This window comes from Ictalurus furcatus, chromosome 5 (genome assembly GCF_023375685.1).
Source record: "Ictalurus furcatus strain D&B chromosome 5, Billie_1.0, whole genome shotgun sequence".
NCBI classification, from domain to species: Eukaryota; Metazoa; Chordata; class Actinopteri; order Siluriformes; family Ictaluridae; genus Ictalurus; species Ictalurus furcatus.
The window spans coordinates 3,758,095-3,783,591 of record NC_071259.1 but is presented as its reverse complement, the minus strand read 5'-3'; the positions used below and the strand labels follow the sequence as shown (position 1 = coordinate 3,783,591).

The 25,497-nt window shown below is 41.2% G+C and overlaps 1 protein-coding gene and 1 long non-coding RNA gene across 5 annotated transcripts; one reads left to right on the top strand and one right to left on the bottom strand.

The window, feature by feature from the left end:
* Positions 1-445: 445 nt before the first annotated feature.
* On the bottom strand, positions 446-14,485 carry kansl3 (KAT8 regulatory NSL complex subunit 3). Of its 4 annotated transcripts, none has more exons than XM_053624279.1 (21): positions 13,574-14,485; positions 11,409-11,702; positions 11,019-11,189; positions 10,516-10,606; positions 9,981-10,166; positions 9,765-9,896; positions 9,515-9,631; positions 8,834-8,932; positions 8,631-8,702; positions 8,439-8,513; positions 7,935-8,092; positions 7,706-7,769; positions 7,368-7,556; positions 6,250-6,406; positions 5,878-5,955; positions 5,266-5,448; positions 5,035-5,119; positions 3,979-4,103; positions 3,567-3,655; positions 3,208-3,415; positions 446-597 (listed from the first exon to the last, which is right to left on the bottom strand). In XM_053624279.1, the coding sequence occupies exons 2-21, from the start codon at positions 11,621-11,623 to the stop codon at positions 461-463; spliced, it is 2,631 nt and encodes an 876-aa protein (XP_053480254.1). In that variant the 5' UTR covers positions 11,624-11,702; positions 13,574-14,485; the 3' UTR covers positions 446-460. The 4 variants fall into 4 exon arrangements, with proteins under 4 accessions (XP_053480254.1, XP_053480252.1, XP_053480251.1 ...); XM_053624277.1 differs by lacking the exon at positions 446-597 and having other exon boundaries at positions 2,689-3,415; positions 13,574-13,639; positions 13,725-14,481; XM_053624276.1 differs by lacking the exon at positions 446-597 and having other exon boundaries at positions 2,689-3,415; positions 13,574-14,481.
* Positions 14,486-19,142: 4,657 nt separating this feature from the next.
* On the top strand, positions 19,143-23,058 carry LOC128607428 (uncharacterized). The gene is made up of 4 exons (XR_008385869.1): positions 19,143-19,335; positions 19,627-19,717; positions 19,797-19,914; positions 20,413-23,058. It is a non-coding gene; the product is annotated as an uncharacterized LOC128607428 (long non-coding RNA).
* The last annotated feature ends 2,439 nt before the right edge of the window (positions 23,059-25,497 follow it).

The window sequence follows — 25,497 nt, the reverse complement described above, 5'->3', positions numbered from 1 at the left end:
TTGGCAGATCTATGACCTATAATCCGAATTAAGTCTATTCTATTTCCGGATGTGATACTATAAAATGTTTACATCGCGATAATATATATATATGAAAAAAATTAGAATTTTTTTAAGGGGGGGTATTTGGTAAATCGTTGCCGTTTGGCAACAATGTGCGATGGTGTAAAGTATCATATACACCACTAACTCCAAAAACGTGTGTAAATAAAATGTCAATAAAAACAGAACGCAACGATTTGCGAATCTCATAAACCCATATGTTATTCACGATAGAACGTAGAAAACATATCACGTGTTTAAAACTGGTTTTAAGAAATAAAATAAGGTCATTTTGAACTCGATGGCCGCAACACGTTTCAAAAAAAGTTGAGATGGGGGGCAACAAAAGTCTGAGAATGTAAGAGTTACAGCCGTGCTGGAATTCATTACGACCGCACTCTTGCTTGGGCCATATTGCTTAAATGTAAAGCCGCACCGTCACCTGTTGCTCGGATGTGTTGTGAGGCGGTAGTACGGCTCCAACGTGGCCCAGAGCTGGAACTCGACTCGGCTGACCTCGCAACGTCACTGTGATCGTAGTGGGGGCTTTCAGACCTGTTCAACACACACACAGGAAATTTCAGCTCAAACTTGGTTGCCTCTGCCATAAGGTTCAAACCTGGCCATTAATAGAGCTCTCAAGAAGATGATAAGCCAAAACTATAATACTTTCAAATCAACACTGAAATGATTAATGGAATAAAAATTTTTTTTTAAATAATAAAAAGAATCACAGCTTTGCAATGAGCTCTGTGTCCGGATTTGAATCTTACTGCAAACCTGCGGTCTGAATCGAAGAGAGAAATCCACATGATACAAACCTTAGAATAGAAAGGAGTTCTGCATGGAGGAGTGGACCAAGATCCTTCTACAAGTGTCTCCAAGCCTGTTAGACATTATACGAAGAGACTCGGTGCTATTTTTCCAGAAATCTTTTTTGTTAATTTTTTTTTTTTTTTAAAGGCTCTAATACCGACACCACCACATCATACAAAGTGACACAAGCGTCGTAGTGTATGCTGTCGTACTAATAAACAGACGAGGGGGAAAAATTCATCCCGAATGATTTCAGAGAGCGGAGAATGCTCTCTGCATGGTCATTAAAATGAAAACTCAAGGTGCTGCAAATTGTGCCTAAAAAGACATTCTTGATCGTGGAGTAGTGAAGTGAGCCGGCTGAAGAATTGTTATGTATGAGATCAGTTTAGTTCTCCGAGCGTCTACACTTCGCACGCTGCACTCATTTTTATTTATTTATTTTTTAAATAGGAGTTCGTTGCAAGCAGTACACAACATCGACAAACACAGCAATGTAAAATGTTCCATGATGCCCCTGATCGCGTAATACTAAGCAGGTTACGCATTTCAGTATACTCATTTCTGTCCCAGTATGAGCATTGATGCATATCAAAATAAGCAATGAATCTATATGTTGTGTAAATCTATACCATGACCATCCATCCATTTCCCATACCACTTATCCTACAGTACGCAGGGTCGCAGGGAGCCTGGCGCCTATCCCAGGGAACTTGGGGAAACAAGGCGGGGGACGGGGTGCGAACCTATCACAGAACACAATCGCACACGTTTATACACACGACGGACAATTTGGAAATGCCAATCAGTCTACAACGCATGTCTTTGGACTTGAGGACTTTTTTTCTACCCAGAGGAAACCCCTGAAGCACGGGAGAACATGCAAACTCCGCACACACACAGGGAGGAGGCAGGATTTGAATCCCCAAGCCCAGAGGTGTGAAGCAAACATGCTGTTTTAACATATCAAATGTTTGCACATTATCTAGAAGGGTGCCAATAATTCTAGAGGGCCCTATAAATAGTAGACTGATTTTTTGTTTTTTTAAATCTCCATCAGGAGATCCTAGGCTTCAAATTTATAGGAATAATGTTTAAAAAGTTGTAACTAGACAACAGAGAACCTGGTGTCATTGAGAATCCTATGATTACTACTTTCATTCGTATCATCAATATGATGAAGTATGATGTGGATGGATTTTGGACAGATTATACAGCTGGATGTACTGAAGAAATGAATGGCTTAAGGGGGAAAACATAGGCATAATGCAGAAAAAAATCATCCAGAATGAACAAAAATGATTGGAAAAAACGTTTATGTAAATAAATGTGATCTTTTAGAATCAGTTTATGAAGAAATGAGAGCAACTCATAAAATAAAGATTACGTAAAGGTAATAATATAAAGGTTGTTCAGCGCCCTCTGCTGACTGCAAGGTGACCTGCAATTGCAATCAAAATAAATATGCTTTCCCTTTCATTTTTCAATCCCTTTGATGTTTCTGTTTTTTGGGGGGGAGGGGGGACGGGGTTTAGGCAAAGCAGACAGAGCTCATTTGTGGGCCGTAAAAATGCAAACAGAATCCTAAAAATAAAATTCAAATCAAGAGACTGTTGCATGGTGATATTACAAATAACAGTCTTACTACGGTATCTTTAAAAGTACATGATTAATACAGGTCGGGAAACACTTTGAAATATTACTAACGTCCGCTTTAATGATTGAAAAAGTAGAACTGCAAGGTGTGCACTTTTGAGAATATGTCCCCCCCCCTCGCCGTAAACTAAAAATAAGGAAAAAGATGAGGAAAAATGAACAAGCTTGACAGGCTGGTTTGTTGGTTTCGTTTAATGAATGCATTTGTGAGTGTATGTCAGACAGTACGTGTGTTGCACCAAATAACAGCAAAAAATAAAAATAATGGGTAAACAAATGAGACCATGAACATAATGAGAATGCAGAAACAGACAAAAACAGCTGGTGACATGAGAACTACAACATCACCTGTAATGTAGTTCTTCCAACCTCTATTTGTGAATCTAAACAGCGTTGGCGTCGTTTTTGTGTGATCTATCCTACATGTTGCTCTTCTATAACCCAAGTGATCTTCCCTTATGGTACATATATACAAGCGTGGATTTATACATCTTATTTTCTCGGGAAAGTATCGCTGATTTTAAAAACACTTTACACGATCAGTAAGCACTTTTTTTTTTCTTTTCACTGCTTGACGGTTGCTGGTCGCTTTGCTAAGCTGGGCTACAGCCGGTAGTCATGGTAACATTTCCCTGAACCCTACTCAGCGTGGTCGCCTCTGTTTGGTGGAGCGCGGTGTCGATAAGGACGTACCCGCGCTCTGATTGGCTACGTGGGCCAGTCCTGGCAGGCTATTGGCCAGCTTGGCCAGGCCTCCGTTGGTGAGGAGCTGATGGATGGCTGTGCTTTTGGTCACTCCAGAGCCTGTGGAGACGACAGGAACGGCACGCACCAGAGTGCCACCTGCTGGACTGAGTGAGGTTAACATCTGCCCATGAGTCTGAGCCTTCCCTACTGAAGCCTGAGAGAGAGAGAGAAAGAGAGAGAGAGAGAGAGAGAGAGAGAGAGAGAGAGAGAGAGAGAGAGAGAGAGAGGAGAAATACACGTGTATAACGTATATTCCGCAAAGAGTGCAGCGTAAAGCTGTGGGACAATATCTTCTGGGCTCGTACCTGTGTGCTGGAGGGTAGAACCGGGGACTTGGAGCTGATCTCCTGCAGGCTGAAGCTCAGGCCCTGCAGCAGGCTACTGGCAGAGGTAGCTACACACACACACACACACACACACACATAGTCAATAAGTGCCAGAAATAATCATAATTACAACAAAATGCACTTTTAGGCCAAATACCCCTCACTGCAGAACCAAAAGTCCAGGAGGTGAGGTCAGACCTTTTCCTAGCTCTTCCTACCTGGCTGGAGTCGAACTACAAGCCCAGGGGGCGGAGACAACTCTGTGTGTTTCAGGTTGGATAAGTGTGTTGTTAAAGGTTCAAGAATAGAGATTAAGAGTTCAACTGATAGGAGGAGTTCCAGCTTCAGCTCCTCCCTCTGGACTTTTGGTTCTGCAGTATCTCCTTTTTACCTTGTGCAGATGTCTGGACCTGTACTGGGGTGGAAGAAGAGCCAGAAATGACTCCGCCTTGCAGGCTGTGAAAGGAAGCTCCGCCCGAGCCGAGCCCTCCAGAGACATCAGTCAAAGCTCCAGACCTACAAATCGGCACATGTTATATTTTAGAATAATAATAAAGTCCCCAAAACTCTGGAGTAACACAAATGGAATTATGGGAAGTATGTTGTGAAACAAATCCTAAATAAATCAAAATAACTGAATCTTCAAATAATTAGCATCTTCAAAGCAGACGCCCTTTTCGCCTAGAATTTCCAGAAATGTATCCGTGGCGTTTTCTCGACCGATTTCTTGAGGAATCTCCCCGAGACTCTTTTTAAACAGTATTAAAGGAGTTCCCACCTACACCGGACTCTTATCGGCTGCTTTTCGGAATATTTCGCTCAGAGTCGTCCGTTTAACATAAAAACGATTTTTTTGTAAATAAAATGGTAGTTTTCTAATGAAAGAAATGAAGACGTCGGCACGATTATATTTTTAATTTAAAACACCGATTTCACACGTTTAATCACACACCTTCAGATCAAAAGGTTTTTAAGACCACGAGAAACATTTCAGCCACGCGTCCACAAACTTTTGACCGGTAGTGTACATCTCACTAGACACAGATTCACAGTGTTTGGCCATCAATATGAAAAATTATAACTAGTATACTGAATTAGCCATCATTCCGCCCACTACTGGTAGAGGTGCATCACTGCGGACAGTTAAACCCAGCAGTCCCGGGCACGCAAATCGCAACGCTACCTCTATTTCTGCAGTTGAGAAACAGAAATACGTCCAAAAACACACAAACTTGTGCAAAAACAAGTTGATCAGACATTCATACAGCTCTGATTAGCAGTAAATTTGAGTTTTAAGCATTTAAATCATCAATTGGTAAATAAATATGACAAAATCAGGTGTTAAAGACAAAACTCTACACAGCTGCATTGACTTGGTTTGTATTTCCTGTTCTGAGCCAACATCAGCCGTGTCTGTGCGTGTCGGCGAGTTGAAAAACGTACAAACCTTTGTGCCGTCAACAGCCCGGAAAGATCTTTGGCACCTGATACAGTTTGGCCCATGGTGACCGTAAGAGGCTTTCCAGACGCTCCTATTGTAAAAAAACAAAACAACAACAAAAAAAACACATTAAATTAATGTAATTACTTATATTTTTTTTAATTGTCCTGTTTTACTCATAATAGTCTTGATTTTATTGAAAAGAAAAGGTATTATTAACACTTTCTGTGCGTTTACCTTCCTGCATGCCGGAAGGCACCATGGCACCGGCTGCGTCACCGTGGGAGACGATGGTGACTTTGATCTTGGCCCGTTTGGACGGTTTCGAAGGGATCGTCGGACTTGGCGTCTGCCTCCTTTTCAAATGGAGCCGCTGTTCGTTCTGGTCCAAACTTTCCACCTGTTCGCCGGACACGGGCACTGTGGCACACAAAGAACAGGGCCAGAAGAGGGTCAGAGAGACGTGCACGCACACACACCTGAAATCCAACCCTGGGTGGGTTTTTACTACTATTCAGATAAAAAGACTTGACAAGTTTCTCTGCATGAGCAATTTTAAATGAAGCGTTTAAAGATTATTACATCTCAGATCTCAGTATTATAACGTCTAATCACTGTCACCCAATGATATAGATGATGTATATATTAAACGAGTGTATGTAAGTGTATATTAAACGAAACCGACAACAACCTTTCTCACTACTTTTTTTTTTTCATGAAAGTTTCTTCAAACCTGAGGATTAGAATTTCAAAAGGATAAAAAGAGAAAGAAGGAAAAGGTTTAGATGAGTGATGCTGAGAGAGAGAGAGAGAGAGAGAGAGAGAGAGAGAGAAGGGAGACGTACTCACCAAACAGACAGGAGGGGCTGCCAGGAGGAACACTCTTCCTCACCAGCATGTTCTGTTTCATAAAGGCAGCGAACTGAGCTGCAGTGGATGGAAGACAAAGGCACACAGAATGAAGGAGGGGGGAAAAGAGAAAGAGGACAGGAAAGAAGGAAACACTCCCGCATACAAGCCATGGGGAGGTGGAATGAAACTCAGGAAAGGTGACTGAATGCTTATAACTAATCTACTGCTCATTACAGAGACCTAAAATTCAACAATGCAAACACACACACACTCCATGCAGCAGGAGTCTGTGTGAACGGACACTGTTTGTGTGTGTATAGTTAATGCTGTGTTTATCTGTGTGTATGGTTTTTTTTTTCCTCTCCGCACCTTGGGCTTGTTTGTGTGTGAGCACGGTTCCGGATCGCTGCATGTGTGTTTTGAGGAGCTGGGTGGCGGTGATGAGGCTCGACTTCTGGGCCGGAGACAGAGTGCTGGTCTTGGGTTTGGGACTAGCTGTGGGACTGCTGCACACACTGGACATGTCCTACATACATACATACATAAATAAATAAATAAATAAATAAATAATGGTATTATTTCCAATGGTGAGGTGAAAAACGCGTATATCCTTGAATCTAGAAAGCGTTGATGAATTTTTCTATAACAGCCGCTCTGACAATAATGTCCACTCCAAATCATATCGCGGGTTTCATATTAATGTGCTGGTTCTAATACGTTATCGTTCCTATAGTGACAGTATAACAGGTACAGGCCATGTTAAGACCATATTCAAGACGTTTCCAACAAATTTTAAGAACTGCACGTCACTTTAATCCATCATGCTACGCGATACATCAGCTGTAACGGATTGTGTTCACGCATATACATCCATTTCTGGATTTAAGTAAACTATAGCAGGGTAAACGTCTATAGAGGTAGATGGGAGACCAGAGCGAATATCCTTTTTGTATAAACATTCGCTCAAACAGTGAAAAAAAAATCCAGTATTTCCTTCCCATGACTTTCCATCATATAGAGACGGATTACGGCACTCTCTCAGCAGCTGTATTAGAAACCCCCTCGCAGCAGTGTTTACTAGTTGTTGGTTTTAAGATGTTAAATTCTTTAATAATTTTTGTTATTTGTTTACAATATAATTCAACAATCTTTTTGTATTTCTTTTTCTTGAAGTCTAATTCGACAAAGCTGTATTCTCTTTATTCTTTCCCAACCGGCTCGTAAAGTACTACAAAGGCTACAGGGACGTCTGATTCAGAAACGGTAGACGAGAAAACAAAGCCACAAGTCACATGGTGTGGAACAGCGCTTCTGTATAAACGCAGAGTAGATAAATGATAAACACCTAGCAGTTATTGACTTTACGTCATTTAAAAAAAAAAAAAAAAATTAACGTAATCTTTCAATATGGTCACGCCATCATTACACCCACTGAAACTCCATGTGAGAGAGCATCGGTCCTACTCTTCTCTAATTCATGATCTAACCTCTGATCCCGAGGGGGAGATGGGAACCCTGATGGCTGGTGATGACGGTCGCGACCTCTCTGTCTCAAAGGGCAACTCGCGCCGTGGTTTCTTTTTCTTCTCGGCGTCCAGATCCCGTGTTTCCCCCGAGGTGAGACTGGGACTTTCTGCTCGCATCAAAATTCCCGTCAGGAAGTCCACGATCTCATCCTGGAAATAAATAAATAAATCAGACATCTGCTCAGCCTGAGCAGGAACCTCTTGTAGATTTTAGATTAAGTTGCTGACGGCGCATCGTGGCATTAAAACGCTTTAAATGTCGGTTCCTGTGTTTTTACATATAAAAGGGAGGCATGAACCTGAATGCAGCGATCCACCATCGTCTGCGTCAGGCCTTCGGCTTTCATCTTGGAGGAGCCGATTCTGCAACGTGGAAGAAAAGGTTCTGAGATGAGTAGCTGCGAAATGTTTTAATCTTATAATGGGGAGATTGCATAATATATAAAAAAAATTTTTTTAAAAACACAAAATAAATTCAGCATTGAGGATTAAACGAACGCTATTTCCGACCCTGACGCGCGGACACACCTGAGGTTGTCATCAGCCCCTCCTACGACCACCATGCTGTTGTCTGCTCGGATCTTCTCCCTGAACTCCTCCATGTTCTCTGCGCCGCACTGCAGCGCGTTCTGGCCCACCACGAACAGCACAGGGGTCTTCATGTCCAACAACGGGTCGTCCACGTCCTGCGCGGGAACAAATAAAAGTGCATGGTTCTCAGCATGGGGCAGTGGTGGCTCAGTGGTTAAAGACTCTCGGTTACTGATCAGAAGGTCAGGAGCACAGGCCTCAGCAATGCCAAGCTACCACTGTTGGGCCCTTGAGCAAGGCCCTTAACCCTCAACTGCTTAGATGTATAAATGAGATAAATGTAAGTCGCTCTGGATAACGGCGTCTGCCAAACGCCATAAATGTAATGTAAGAGTAAACATGTTACACTCATCCTAGATGTAAACACACTGCAGCAGAAAGAACAACAGTAAAGAATAGCAGGATTAAATCAGCTAGATGATGACGTCATGTAGGATTTACCCCTCTGGGTCCGCTGACTGTTTGCAGAGGGAACCCCAGACACACGACTGCCGTCACATGCTCCATGAGAGACACCTACACACACAGACACAGAAAAAACTGAGCGCAAACGCTCAATCTTGACTCAGCGCTCATATAAACACAGCACGTTAAGAGTTTCACGAGCTGCAACATGTCTCTATAATGACTTACATGGCAAGCGATCAGCGCACCCACGTTCCAGCCCACCAGGATGATGGGCTTGTGAGGGAAGTGACTGTGAACCTGAAACCAAATAATCAGATCATTTCTGAAGCCTATTCCAAGGTGAGCAAATAGCAGCCTTAAACTGTAGTGCTTCATGAGTCAGAACTGTGGGATCTCTCTATCAGACCTCCACCCGGGCAAACTCTCACCTCGATGACTTTCCCCCGGACGGTGCCGATCAGGTGCTCCAGGCACTGACTGATGCCGATGTTAGCGCCGCTGCCCACGTGAGTGCTTATGGGAACGACCTGACGCAAAGAAGTCGTGTTACTCGTTTAGTTTTGATTTCATTCAAATGGTGGAAATCAGTGTGGGTGACGATGTGAACTGGGGAGAGGGAGAGAGATAGAGAAAAACAGACAGAACAAGAGTGACACAGAGAGAGACAGAAAGATATAAAGAGAGAGAGAGAAACAAACAGAACGAGAGTGACAGAAAGAGACATACACAGAGAGAGAAACAGATGCAAAGAGAGAGAGAGAAAGATATAAAGAGAGAGAGAGAAAGAAACACACAGAAAGAGATATACTGAGAGAGAGAGAGAAAGAGACAGATATATATATATATATATAGAGAGAGAGAGAGAGAGAGAAACCGATGCAAAGAGAGAGAGAGAGAGAGAGAAAGCGATGGAGAGACAGAGATATAACAAGAGTTAGAGAGAGGGAGCGAGACAGACAGAAAGAGAGACAGAAAGAGAGAATCAGATGCAAAAAGAGACAAGAAAGAGATAGAAAGAAAGATACAGACAGATAGCAGGAGAGAGACAGAGAGAGATGAAGTGATAGAGAGGCAGAGAGAGGCGTGTGTGTGTGTGAGAATAGACTTGCCTTGCCTAAACAGGAGAGCTGTGATTGCCAGAACCTCATTCTGCGGGAGGTAGAGAAGGTGGGCACGGTCGGTCCTGATGGACAAATCAGGATCAGAGGCGAACCAGGAAGTTTACTCTAAATAAATCAGAATACACACACACACACACACGTCAGAATGCAAACGTTTGGCAAAGGATTAACGTAATGAACAAACATCAATCTGCAGCCAATTTTTTTTCAATAATTACGTTAGACGTTTTACACGTACCGGTTTGTTCTGGGACAGCACGCCCACGGCCGGATCCCAGGGGCGCTTCAGGAGCAGAGACAGCGCCTCGGCCCCCGCCGCACCCGATTTAGTGGACGACGCCGGCAGCATCCGCTCGATCAGAGAAGGAACCTGACGAATCACAGAGAAGCTAAGTGAACCGAAGTCTTTAAGGTGGACTTCAGGACACTCTGGAGAACGGTTAAGCGTTTTCACCTTGCTCTTCAGGGTCTGCAGGACGTCCAGGTAGGCGGCCAGCAGGGCCAGGCTCAGAGACTCCACCAGGGTGTTGTGTAGCCACTGAGTTAGCTTAGCATCCCAGTTCACGCTGGCCAGCGCGTGCCGAACCTTACGGGCACATTTATCCACCGCGATCCTGCGCAGGACGGGCTCATTACACACCTGACAGAGGATTGAACACACACACGCGCAGGTTTCAAGTCTCAAACAGAGGAAAAAGATCCAAATCCCGAGGTATCAAATTGGAGAGTTTTAGCGTGTGAGATTCGGGAATCTGAACCGGTCATATCAGTACTTTTTTGGATTTTGGCCACACGTCTGGAATGATTGACCTTCTATAAAATAACCAATAGCAAAAAAAAAAAAAAAAAAGGTTATTCTCCACTAGAGGGAGCAGGTGAGAAGGGTCCACTGTCATTATACAGTACAAGAGCGCCCTCTAGAGGCAAAATAAAAAACTATCGCTGACCAATTTTGTTGTGTTATTTGTAGTGTTTTTTAAATCACTCACACTTTCATTAGCCAGCCTGGCCAGTCTGTCCGCCTGCAGCGCCTTCAAGACTTTATTAAACAGCTTGTTTTGAGCCATTGTCCAGCCAGTCCTAAAAGAAAAAAAGATCAACAGTGGCCTTAATAAAGAGATCTGTATTCATACAACACACTGCTATACAATGACTGCAGTGAAGAATTATTTGATGAATGATTTGTCTGTTTAAGGTTTAAATTTCTGTATTAAGCGTTAAACTCAACAAAAAGTAACGATAAACAGATGGCGAATTAGTGTGGCGCATGAAACGCTCCAGGACGTGCTGTTATTTGAAAGATAATCAACTTCAGGGTGGTAATCGCCGATTACTTTTCAGCATGCCCCCGCTGTGCTTTATCAAGACTCCGGTTACATTTGCAAGAAACTAGAGCCGTATATAAACACCACGCCTGGATCGCAAAAATCAAGTATTAAGGATCCTGGATACTACAAGCAGAACGAGGCAGACCTCGATGTGTTGTTCTTACTTGTTAATATGATCTTCCCAGTCGTCTGGAGGCAGCGGTCCGTCGGCGACGGTCCGAGCGAACAGGACGTGACGTTCGCACTCGTTCATCACGCTCCGGGCTTTGTGGTTGTCGTAGAGAGGCATGGGTGTGGGAGTGACTGTCTCAACATCGATGGACATCTCAGACTCCCTGAAAGTACATGTGCCCCATGTATGACGCTTGTGAGGCTTGATTGTTTCTATACACTCTTTAATGCGATTATCTAAAGAGCTCTGCTTAGATGTTAAGTTTTAAACCATCAAATTCACCACTATTAGACACCTACAGCTTCTAATGATGCACATTTATTCACTAAAAAGACAACAGACTTTTAAAATGTCAACAACAACAACAAAAAAGGTCACTCACACAGAAGAGTCCTGCTGACGGCGCGGGGTGACGAACAGCATGCGGGTGGGCCGGGCACTGCTGGCGTCAGGGTGGGCGTTCCAGGGCTTGGCATAGCTGTGGTCCAGGAACACCAGGTCCAGTTCTCTCTCGTGCACCGACAGCTGGAAGAGCAGCGACGTACCCATGCGGCGAGCCGACGTCTGGAAGTCCCGCTCTCCGCCGACACGGTACATGGTTCTCTAATAACAAACGGGAGCGCCGAAGTTCCCACGAGAACGGAGCGCATTCAGGGCGAACATGAGATCGACAGAGCTGCGGAGGAGAGAGGAGCGGCACAGCGTCAGGACCGAGCATTCAGCTTTTATCCGTCCATCAAACACGATACACATAAACATCTCTTACATCTATTTACTACCACAGTTAAACGTTAATACTACAGAAACGAGCAAATAGTTGGATTAGTTCCATCCTGTACAATCATATATTAAGTGTCTTCGAAAACGTATTCCTTTTCCATGTAAAAAGAGTGCTGACAACATCGTATCAAGTCCATAATTATGGGTATTCCTCATTTTACACACTCAAATCTGCGAATTTATATTTAAAAAATTGAATTAAAGAACTGAAAAAATCATGTAATGACTTTGATATGCAAATGAATAAACGAATATGCAAATGAGCGTATGATGTCAACAGACAGCAACAAAATCGGCTGGAGACCGATAACTTTCAGCGACAGCCGGCGACACGAGTGAGAGCTGGCGACTAGATGTGGGCGTGTCCAGCGACGTCACAACGTCGAGAAAAGCTTAACGTTATGCAAATTTGGAGCGACTTGGTGCAGCGACTTCCAATGAGAGTGAAGACAGTAGAGCGGACTTGATCAGTGATCCACCATGCTGCCCGAGTGGATCTAGACAGTCGCCGCAATGGCAAAGAGCTCACGCTTCTTCTTCTTCCTCTCGTAGGATGTGATGCATATACACACTGGTGAATTTTATTTTATATACAAACGCTCTCCCTACAGAATGTTCAATTTTAGCGGCAAGAAAACTGGTTTGTTGTCAAAAGTGGAATGTTAGTTGCACCACCCAGTGATAAATGTCACTATGGCAACCAGTAGTAGGAACGCCTACTGGCGACTTCATAGTACAGCGACTGGCGACTTGCAGTGATGAAACCGATGTGTGTGTGAGAACGTACGTTCAGAGAAGTGCTTCGAAGTCTCTATCAAAACATCGTCATACTGGTTCACTAGGTCATGGACTAATGGCGCTTTTTCCACTGCATGGAACTTTTTGAGGGCTTTCCACCGTGGATAGTACCTGGTACCTTTTTAGTACCACCTCGGTCGAGGTTCCAAGCGAGCCGACCCGATACTCAATGTGAGCCACGCACTGAGAAAGGCGTAAGGATTCTCCTTAATGAGTGGTTCTGTACTTTGCGTACGCTAATATTCTATTAATTGAAAACGATGGAAGACGGCACCCACGCTGAGGCGGCACTAAACTGCAGTGGAAAAGCAAGCTCGGAAAATAAAACGAGTTCAGTCGAGTCGAGGCGAGGCGAACCGTGCAGTGGGAAATTGGCTTAAGAGTACTAAGAGTATTCGAGTACACGGACTAAGAATAGGTGTGTAAAGGCAGAGAGTCAAGTCTTGATACAATAAGGGACTGAGCAAGCACCTGAGTGGCCTGTGTGGATAAAAAATGATGTTGTAATGAGCGTATCAGTTGAGAAGGACAGTTCCAGGGACAGATGTTGAGATTCCAGTGACGTCACAAGATCCTGACAGTTTTCCTGAGGTTAGGTTTGGATGATGAGATGAGAGTACTGACAAGACAGTATCCAGTCCATAATGATGCACATTCCTGTTGAAAATCATCTCATGAGAACGACAAGCGTTAACTAGGTCAGTTTTAACTGCCCACATGCTATCATTTAATCCGTCAGTCTGAAATATCGCGATACTACACGATATCGCTGATTGAACCAAACTCGCCGCGCGTTAACCTGTCGCTTACCATGACGCGTTCAGGCTCAAAAAATGTCAACACGTTGCTTTTGAAGACAATTTTCAAACAAAATCAATATTTCACCACCCAAAAAACCTCCAGAACAGGCTCTCTGCGTATGCTAGCTAGCTAGCTAGCATGTAGCTACAGTTTGGTTAGCATACTTACTCTTTTTCCAATCCGCTGTCACTACAGGCGGGTCTTCAGGTCATTGTGGGTTTTTTTCCTCACGTCCTTCAGATAGAATAGTTATATATATGTGTTATAAACTAGCTGAAGCTATTGGCGGATTTTAAAAAGGAAATGTAGTAATGTTAACCTCGCGGTATGTTCATGGACGCCTCGCTTTTGTTTTGCTACCGCGCCTCTGTTCGGAGAAACATAGAACCCGGACTGGATTCTAGAACACTGAGGATAACGGAATAGCGTCACATAAAACCCTGACTGGATTCTAGAACACTGAGGATAACGGAATAGCGTCACGTAAAACCCGGACTGGTATACACAACACTGATTAGCGTCACATAAAACCCGGACTGGAATACACAAGATTGAGGATAACGGATTAGCGTCACATAAAACCCGGACTGGATTACACAAGATTGAGGATAACGGATTAGCGTCACATAAAACCCGGGCTGGATTAAACAAGCAATGATTAGCGTCACATAAAACCCGGACTGGATTACACAACACTAAGGATAACGGATTAGCGTCACATAAAACCCGGACTGGATTACACAACACGGATTAGCGTCACATAAAACCCGGACTGGATTACTCAACACTGAGGATAACGGATTCGCGTCACATAAAACCGGACTGGATTACACAACACAGGATAACGGATTAGCGTCACATAAAACCCGGACTGGATTACTCAACACTGAGGATAACGGATTAGCGTCACATAAAACCCGGACCGGATTTCCACAACACTGAGGATAACGGATCAGCGTCACATAAAACCCGGACCGGATTTCCACAACACTGATGAGCGTCACATAAAACCCGGACTGAATTAGATTTCCACAACACTGACAAGCGTCACATAAAACCCGGACTGGATTAAATTTCCACAACACTGAGGATAACGGATTAATAAAACCCGGACTGGATTGGATTTCCACAACACTGAGGACAACGGATTGACATCACATAAAACTCGGACCGGATTTCTACAACACTGAAGATGACAGATTAGCGTAACATAAAACCCGGACCAGATTTCTACAACACTGAGGATAACGGATTAGAGTCACATAAAACCTAGACCGGCATTCCACAACACTGAGGATAACGGATCAGCGTCACATAAAACCCGGACCGGAATTCCACAACTCTGCGGATACCGGGTAAGCGTCACATAAAACCTGGACCGGATTTCCACAACACTGAGGATAACGGATCAGTGTCACATAAAACCCGGACCGGATTTCCACAACACTGATGAGCGTCACATAAAACCCGGACTGAATTAGATTTCCACAACACTGACAAGCGTCACATAAAACCCGGACTGGATTAAATTTCCACAACACTGAGGATAACGGATTAATAAAACCCGGACTGGATTGGATTTCCACAACACTGAGGATAACGGATTGACATCACATAAAACTCGGACCGGATTTCTACAACACTGAAGATGACAGATTAGCGTAACTTAAAACCCGGACCAGATTTCTACAACACTGAGGATAACGGATTAGAGTCACATAAAACCTAGACCGGCATTCCACAACACTGAGGATAACGGATCAGCGTCACATAAAACCCGGACCGGAATTCCACAACACTGCGGATACCGGGTAAGCGTCACATAAAACCTGGACCGGATTTCCACAACGCTGAGGATAACGGATCAGTGTCACATAAAACCCGGACTGGATTTCCACAACACTGAGGATAACGGATCAGCATCACATAAAACCTGGACACTGAGGTGGACTCCAATCAAGCTGTAGAAACATCTCAAGGCTGATCAGTGGAAACAGGATGCACCTGAGCTCAATTTTGAGTGTCATGGCAAAGGCTGTGAATACTTATGTACATGTGCTTTTTTTGTTTTTCATTTTTAATAAATTTGCAAAGATTTCAAGCAACTAATGAATTCAATCCATTTTGGAATAAGGCTGTAACATAACAAAATGTGGGAAAAGTGAAGCGCTGTGAATACTTTCCGGATGCACTGTATATAGTTGTTATATAAATACACTTGGGGGCATGCTTTTATAGGAAAATAATCATTACTGGTTTGGTGTGATGCCGCCCAACATGACTAATTTGCTCTAAGAACATGTTTTATTCCTCTTATACCAACAATAACACTTTTTTGAAAAATGAAACACTATACATTTAATCCATTTAAAGTTACATTTAATGTTGTGGAACGTCCATAAAAAAAGTTAGTTCCTGTTATTGTTTACATTGTCTCATAAGAGTGATAAGAGGGGGAAAAATGCAGCTTGTCATGTTACAGAGAATCCAGAAAGTGCAAATTCCTGTCTAGACTTTCACGTGGCATAAAACTTACTATCTATTACATAGTGCTGACACTGGAGACTCCTTCCATAAATGTTAAATAAACATCTGCTTACTGTATAAACCAGGGGTGTCCTGGTTATCCGCAAAGGGCCGGTGTGGGTGCAGGTTTCAATCCAATCAAGAGGAGCCATGTTTTATTCCGTACTTCATATTTTCCTTATTATTATTTTTTTTATGGCCTTGCGTGTTGAATTTGATAAAACTGTTACGCTAACATTTGTCCTGGAAATTTGTTGTCTCTGAGGAAAAGCTCAGACTCTGTGCCAAAATTTTTCTTTCCCCTACAATTCCTCAAATAAAGCCTGAAGCGTTGTTCTATTTGACATTTTCTTGATTGTAAAGGTGTGACAAATTTGTACGATAATTAAATCTGGCATCCTGTTCAGATCAGTATCACACTGTGGAGGGTAAATATATTCAGCACGTATTTGTCTAGTAGATTCCCATGACTATTTTTTATTTTCAAGTGGTGCGTTCATTCAGCGTGGACTGACACTCTTAATGGGCTAGACCTTTGCAATGGAAACTGGCTCTAGGTTTTGAGAAAGTCACCTCAATGGTAGGGAGTACTTCATGGCCACCTGGCCACAGTGTGTCTGAAAAGTATTGGGTGGTCACACGTGCACACTTATTGATGAGATTTTTTAGGCAGCTGTTCCCTGGCACCTCCCCTGCTCCCTTCCAGGTTCGCAGTATTATTGGCGTGCTGGTGTCCGTCGTTTGTACGGGTAAGTTAGTAGCCTTGAAATGCTAATAGCACTATGGTTGTCGTAGCCACATGAAGGTAGTGTCCTAAATAACTCTATACATGTAATTTGTTTATTTTGTTTGTTGGGTTTGTTTGTTTTGTGTTGCATTTTACAGTCTGTTTGGGTTCTTCTGTTAATTTTTTTTTTTGCTTTGTTTTGTTTGGGTCCTTCACGCCCCACTTCTTTCTTAAAATTTTCTGCCAGTTTTGTGCAAATATGGCGTGTGGAATCCCCTTTATGAATACCTTTTTGTTGGTAGCTGATGTGTGTCTAGACTACGTCTGGGGTGGTAAATACTAGCTGGGCATATTATTCAGCGTCTGGGCTTATTTGTAACTAATGTTGTGAGTCATTCTTCTTATTTTCTTTGGATTCATTTTTGTATCAGTATTTTGAATTGTGACCTCTTTTGTGTGTGTGTGTGTGTGAGAGAGAGAGAGAGAGAGAGAGAGAGAGAGAGAGAGAGATGGGATTATGACTGACCTTCTTTCCTCTTTCTTAGGAGTCGAGACCCAGAGCAGACGGCTTGCTCCCCTTCTTCTCACCGTTGTGGTGTTGGTGTTTCTGGCGTGACGTGGCATGCATGCTTGATTTCACGTGTGTGCTTGTGAGGCGTGTGAGCTGGACTGGAGGAGGTTGTGTTGGTATCTGCCACTGGTTAGCTGGACTCTGTAATTTGTTTGCGCTTGGGAGAACACTGGAGTGTGACTGCTTCGTCATATTAAGCTAATTTTAATGAATTGTGCTTTTCTACTTCAGTGTTAAATAAAGATATTTAACTCGCTTCATTCGTTTCACATAAAGACGTCGATCCCAGTAATATCCTAACCTCCCCGCATTCTTTTTTTACTTGATCAGATACCCAATCAGATTCTTTCTGTGGTCTCTGTCTCTTTGACATCCACATGTGAATGTTGTGCAGGTGAAGTCCAAGGATCTCTTCACTGCTGTAAATTCTTCTCTTGTCCCGTTTTCCAGTGTCTTTTTACTTTGTAATAATTTTGCTGTAATAATTTTGCTCTCGTTCTGTTCATGTTCATCAGAGGATAACGCCTAAGAAGGCCATATCATGTCATTTAGATTAGTACAGAATGTTCATTTGCTTACAGAGGCACAAACAGGTTTTTCTGTTTTCTGTTAAGGGTTTGACCCTGAAACAAAGCCTGTTTGAACTGCCTCTAACGGCTCCTTATCGGTACATAGAAGTGTATCGTGTCCTGCGCTTTATATATCTACTAGATGTTCAGCACAGGCGCCCCAGAGCGCTCTCATTCTTCTATCCTGCATTCTTCTATCCTGTACTCATCCTTCTGTAATAAACCTTTTCAGCTCAGAGGACGAGTGTTGTCTAATTTCCACGACAATATCCTGAATAAATCTACATTCGCACAATGCAAATAGAACCAGCAAATTCGGTTACACCAAATGAGGTGAACAGTTTCAGCCCGTCCTAGTGTACTCTCTGATTATTGTTTGTTTATGGAAGTAGGTTTCTAATTTCATAGACGTTTATCAAACTTTACCAGAGAGACACAGTGACAAAGCGTACGCACTTTACAATTCTAAAACGCTAAATTGGTAAAATTGTGTTTTAAAATTTTAAAACTTTAAAATTTGAAGGATCTGGAGAGATTCTGTATGGAGGAACGGTCTCAGATCCCTTTCCATGTCTTCTCCAACCTCATCAGGCGTTATAGGAGAAGACTATTATGGGACTATTATATATAGGCATTATAGGAGAGCTGTTATCTTGGCAAAGGGTGCCAATAATGCACACACACACACACACACACACACACACACACACACACACACACACATATTTAACAAAGATATAATTTTTTTATAAACCTGTTTTGTTTCCAAATTGTTTGAGTATTTTTGTGAATCTTTTAAACAAAAGATCAAAAGGTTAAACTATAAAGACAATTTTTCACAGCTTTCTTTGCTCATATTTACCAAAAGGTGCCAATATTAATGGAGGGCACTATATAATGACTCTGTGTTCAATTTTAATAGAAAATATACTATCATCCTTGCAATAACAAGCAAGAGAAACAATCCAGACTGAGCATTTATTTTATATATATATATATATATATATATATATATATATATATATATATATATATATATATATATATATATATATATATATTTTTTTTTTTTCTTTTTTTTTAATTGAATTTATTCTTGGATTAATATCACTCTACAGCCATAATCTGTTCATTTTTTTATATTCTGAGTTTGGCTGTCTTTTCAAACTAAAATGGTCTTGTGGTCCACTACACTGGACATGCTGTAAAATAAAAAATAAAAATAAAATTAAAAAAAGTCTAAATTGTAGAATTTTTTTTTTTTTTTTTTTAACCCAAAATAGGTAGGAAATCAAACAAAACAAAAAAAAAATTAGATGACCATTTTTTTCCTTGGGTCTCAGGAGGATAGGCAAACAATGACCAATTTCTTATTTAAACAAGATTATATAACTGGAATATTGCCATAGTGATGATAGTTTATGAAGTCATATGGGCGTGGATGTCCCACCCCTTTTTGCTCTTTTTAAAACACAGCCTTATCTGCTGGTGGCATATTTTGGAACACCAGATCATCCAGACTTAACTTGGAAACACAGTGAGTTTGCATTCCAAAATTATTGGGATTATTCCCCAGTTACATTTTTGCTATTATGCTAGGATGCACTATAAATGTTCACTTCTTTGGACTACCATTGATTCTGACAAATTTCCTGATGCACATGCAGTTAATCATGTTTTCTCCAGTGGTTAATATTTCGAAATTCTGAAACATATCCTTTTTAAAGCATTATAACGCATGCATTAAAGCATTAGTGTAGCATTTAACCAACCATTATGATACATATATGTCATGCTAATTTGTTTATTTACTTGTTTTATTGGACAGTCCATGATGAAGAAGGCAGTGCTCGTGTGTTTTGCCCTGTTTGTGGTCATTTCCGTGACCAATGCCGCTGAATGCATAAGTCAGAAGCAGGGTAAATTAACACACGCCGATCTCATGTTGTGGTTTTGTCCATTCGGATTGTATTTCCATAACATTTGCCCTTTTTTCAGGCTGGGTGACTTGTTATGATGCTGTAGATAAGAAAACGTACACAAAGGGAGCGAAATGGGTTAACAGCGCATGCCAGTTTTGCAGATGCAACTATGGAACTTCCATCTGCTGTCCAGGGTAAGTTCACACGACACTGACCATACAAGCACAAGATGTACACAATGTGAAAAACTGCTTGCAGCACCATTTGAGAATTTACTATTGGGAAAGCGCATGTATGATCGTAAAATTGGGCCTAAAAACATACTGTGTATACCCAGCTTGAATGGCTGTGTAGTTTATTCTCACGATTTGGATGTGTGTAGGGATGAGCCGTCATTCTTTTGGGCATCTTTTTCTTCTGTTTGGATTAGCTAGAGAGGTGTAGCATTGTTTTTGGAGTCATACTGGTAGTTTAATTCATCTACATCCCTTTTTTCCTACTTGTGTAAAGAACGTAAAAAGGCATGTATATGACGTACAGAGGGTAAATAAGAGTAAATAAGAGGGTAGAGGTTGTAACAGCCTGACCAAAGCAGGCCAGAATTTATCCAACATTTTTAGTCATTTGTATGACTGTTTTTTGTTTTTTGTTTTTTTGTTAAATTGTTTGTTTACTTATATATTTATTTTCAGAATACGAGATGGATCCGGACAGTGCCAGCGTGTGAGCTGAGAAATGCGTGTGAGCTGAGCGTGCCAGCATGAGAAAATGAATCTGGAGAATTACAGTGACAGATCGGAGTCACTGTGTGGATAAATTTCGATTAATCGACTCAATTAACAATAAAGCATTACTGAAGCATTCAATTTGTCTGTTTGTTTGTTTGTTTGTAAACGTGACTAAACACGTGGAAAAGAAAGTGTTCGCTGGGCAGCGACCACCTAGAATTTATTAAGAAAATGAAGGAAAAAGCTAAGGATATGACGGGAAAAGAAAGACAATCATGAAAAGGACAACATTTTACAGCAAGTAAGAGAGCGGAAATAAAGAAATATGAACAGAATAAACTAAGTCAATATTTTGGATGAACCCTTTTTCTTCCCTCAATATGGCACCGTATCTCGTAGGATGCGCACACTGTAAATGTGCTAAATAACAGCATGAACAACATGTGACTGTTGTTTTCCTTCTTCAACACAATTTAAGACAATACTTACAATTATTATTAGCAATTTATTTTTTTGACTGAAGAAAAGTAAGTGTACATACCCTGTCTGTTTTAGCTCTAAACAAGATGTGTGACACTCTGTTAGCTCTATTTCCCTCGTGTCTACACGCATAATTGTACATATCCTGAATAAATCTACATTCACACAATGCAAATGGAACCAGCCAATTCGGTTACACCAAATGAGGCGAACATTTTCAGCTTGTCCTCGCGCACTCTCTGAGTATTGTTTGTTTATGGAAGTAGGTTCCTAATTTTATAGCCGTTTATCAGACTTGAACAACATGATCATACCACTATGCTGCAATACTTTGAACAAACCAAAGTATTATATAAAATATTTTAACAGTGGTGGGGACATAACAGGGCACATCAAAGCTAGTAGGGATTTTGGTTACTTATGAGCTAATCTAGGTAAAAGACCCTCAGGATAGAACCAAAGTGATTGCCTACCTATGTCTTTTTATATACATTGGTACACACTGGGTGCATGAACTGTAGGTTGTCAGGGTTCAAGGAGGGGATTGCTGAATTTTTATTGGCCTTCAAAACTAAAGATTTTACATTTATTTCTAATACGCTAAGGTCTTTTAAGTGGTTCTATACTCAGATGAAACAAAAATAGAGCTTTTTGGTAATAAACACCAGAGGTGGTTTTGGTGCACACAGAGAGGTAGCCATATGGAAAAGTACCTCAGGCTCACAGTTAAATATGGAGGTGGATCTTAATGTTTTGGGGCTGTTTTTCTGCCAGATGACCTGGACATTTTGTTAGGATACATGGCATCATGGACTCTATCAAATATCTACACATATTAAATGAAAACCTGACTGCCTCTGCCAGAAAGCTTAAAATGGGCCGTGGTTGGATCTTCCAGCAGGACAATGATCCAAAACATACATCAAAATCAACACAAAAATGGTTTACTGACCACAAAATCAAGATCCTGCCATGACCATCCCAGTTCCCTGACTCGAAACCCATAGAAAACCTGTGGAGTGAACTTAAGAGGAGAGTCCACTAGCATGGACCTCGAAATGTGAAGGATCTGGAGAGATTCTGTATGGAGGAACGGTCTCAGATCCCTTCCCATGTCTTCTCCAACCTCCTCAGGCATTATAGGAGAAACTGTTATCTTGGCAAAAGGAGGTAACACAAAATATTGACTAAAAGTGTGCCAATATTTGTTGCACACCTATATTTAACAAAGGTGTTGGTTTTTTTTTTGGTCAATAAACCTGTGTTTTGTTTGCAATTGTTTGATATCCCCGAGAGCAGAGTATTTTTGTGAATTTTTCGAACAATAAAGAGAATTTTTCACAGCCGTCTTTGCTCATATTTACAAAGGATGCCAATATTAATATATATGTGCACACATATACATACAATACATAAGTTTGTCCTATTTTTTTTTTGTTGATAATACGGATTTGGACAGTGGCAAACAATGTAGAGTGGATACCAAGAAACGGCCACTTTCATGTAGTGCCTTTGGAAAGTGATTCTTAAGAATTAAAGTGTAAGTGATTGATTGATCATTTGGCAAGAAGCCTCATTTTGCAAAACGTCATGACAGAAACATTACTGTATTAACACCAAATGACTGCAGTTTTCTGTGGTTTGATTTGTAAATGAGACAGATGGTGAGGAGGAAGACATTACGGAAGATTTTTCCGTACCAAATATTGTATGTTCTCACGGTTCCTACGGTATATTTCCCACGAAATTCAAGCATTAAATTGGCTGTGAGTGAGCATGTCACCTTATGCGTCACGTCACACTAAGACTGCCAACCTCAACTCATGACTAAAGAATTCTTTATGATGTGTATTTTCTGTGACAGCAAAATCTGGCCAAAAATCGTAGAGTGTACAATGTGTGTGCGATTAGATACAGATGTAATTATCCTTAAATCCACACACAGAAGGCACATTGTCTGTCATACTGTATGCTATTGCCAGTATTACCTGCCAAGTCTCTGGAGCACAAGCCTGGGAGCCACTAAATAAGCTCCTCGTTCTTTCAGAAACAGACTGGAAATTATGCGGTACTTTTGAGTTAAATTGTTTGGATACTATTCAGCAAATTGAACTAACTTGGTTCTGTTCAGATCACTTATTCATTCAGGTACATAGCTTGAGTTCTGAGAAGAACAAAATCCTCCGAAGAAACACCTCATAATAATAATTCTTAATATTTAACACAGCTCATACATGTACAATTTGAATTTTGTTTTTATTCCTACTGTAACAGTATATATAGTATACACATCCTGTATGTTTCTCTATACTCTTCAGATAGTACCTAATGTCTATTGTTTGATTCTCAAGCTGTGTGACACTTGCTTCAGGTCTGTTTGCTCTTTTTTACTTCATGTCCCCATCATGTGGGCAGTTAATGTGCCCATATTTGTGAATAGCCTGAATAAATATACAGTGTAAATAGCCTGAATGATTGGGATTGACACATGGGGATTGTTATAATATTTACATGCAATTTAAACCATCAGTGTGTAGGATGTTATAATTAACCCAGCCCCTCTTGCTGCACTTGCGTCTGGTTGCAGAGTTTACAACACTGAAAATATCCCAACTTGCAGACATGGTAAGTTTACTTTCCAATGTTATCGTGACCGCTTTTGGTGCTGCGGGTTCTTCATTTAATTGACAGTTATGTCACTGTCATGAACCAGCCCGTCTACTGTTTCTAAACAGGCTGTTGAGGTTTGTAGATCGTCCTTTAATTAATTGTGTGCAAAGTATGTAAGACGGACCAATAAAATGTTTTGTTTTGTTTGGTCCAGTGGTGTAGTCAGGGCTGTACGCATGTATATGCTGTATTCTTGCTTTTTCCCCTGGGCTGTGTGTGTATAACGACTTCTAAGGATCGATATTAGCGTATACTTACTTGTTTTACTGTTTCATAAGTCCTTAATCTACTCTTATGTTAGCTTTTTTGGGGGGTTTTTTGGTAAAACTCACGATTCTTTGCTGTAATTGGTACCTGACGACCGCTGTCAACCCTCCGTCATCGACGACATTGTCTTGCTGAAGCAGTCAGGTAAAATGAACAAAAGTGCTTCAAGTGGGCTTGAAAGTGTATTCAGTTCTCTCCGGGACTGATTCTACTCTCTTTGACTGACACTGAACTCGTGTATTCACTTTTTCTCTTGAGCTGCTTTACACAATCATAATTTACAGCTGCTTTACACTTATCACAATCAATTGATCATATTGCTGTGCATTGCAATATATTTCTCTATCTATCTATCTATCTATCTATCTATCGCAATTTTTAGTACTGGCTTTACAAAAATCAGACGATGAAATGTAACAATTCCAAAAATACACTTCCTTTATCTAGTCCTCCATAAATCAAACGGGCACTTTTATTACATTTAAACAGTAAAGCGACTTCAGAATTGCTATTGGGCAGCAACAATCTTGATGTAATATATGAAAAGGATACGATGCTTTGTTCTATATTGCGATGAATCGTAATAGGACCTGTATATGAGCTAGTCAGCAATACCCAGCCCTAATATACAGGATAGATACATTGCCAACATGCAAAGGGGAGTACCGGCACCTATTTTAGCCAGGGGAGACACTTTCAGACACCCTTGAGGCAAAAGATTGTGGCGTACTCAAAGATGTACACTTGAAATCAAACCCTAAAATCAACGCTGAGGAATTTTTGAAAAGCCTAATTTCTCAAAAATCTGAGCATTCTGGACACAAGCAGCTGGCCATCTTTATGGAGCCTGGTATTCTTTATGCTGAAGCAGAGGTTCTTCATTTGTGCTCTGACCAGGCCAATAGGGGAATGAGAGACATAATCGAATCTCCCAGAACTAAATGTCAAAATTTGAAACCCTTTAAGGACTGAACGCAGACCTTTTCTATCAGCACAGCGGACTGCGTAACGGGTTTCAGTATTATAAATGGCATTATGACTAACAAGAGGTCTGCACTTCCTGTTTCAAACATTTCGGGTTGGATGATGATGATGATGATGATGATGATGACGAACCTCAATGGTTCAACACAGAGAAATATGGAAAGTCCATCCTCGCACTGCAAATCACCCAGACGTAAATCTGTAACTCTGACCATGGTTCGAAAATTCGTTTAGAGCATACTGTAACTGAATAAACAATGCACAAGTGAACATTTTAATATGTATTAAATGTAACAATTTACTACACTACTGGTTTGATCTTCTCCACCCTTCTCACCCTTCTCTTCAAAGGAGCATGAAGAGCAGATTTATTCTGGGTCGGTTTTATTAAGGGTAGATTTATGTAAAACGTTTACTAAGATCTAGATAGTTGTGTCAAAGTAAATAATATGTATAAATGATTGACATAAGGTGAAGATCTGATCAAGATTTAGAAAGATTTTTCTACAAGTAATTTTTTTTCTTTGATTTTTTTTTTTTCTTTTCTTTTAAAAAGGCTGTGCTGAAGAAGACAGTAGTGGTGGGTTTTGTCCTGTTTGGTCTTATTCCCCTGATTCATGCCTGCTCGTTGATGAACACCGGTGGCAA

Excerpts from the sequence above, each read along its gene's own strand:
- kansl3 (XM_053624279.1), bottom strand. The coding sequence starts at position 11,623 with ATGTACCGTGTCGGCGGAGAGCGGGACTTCCAGACGTCGGCTCGCCGC. Across the intron at positions 8,933-9,514 it reads AGCTCTCCTGTTTAGGCAAG|GTCGTTCCCATAAGCACTCA; the intron begins GCAAGTCTATTC and ends TCTTTGCGTCAG. Across the intron at positions 5,449-5,877 it reads CAGCCCCTCCTGTCTGTTTG|TGCCCGTGTCCGGCGAACAG; the intron begins GTGAGTACGTCT and ends TGTGTGCCACAG.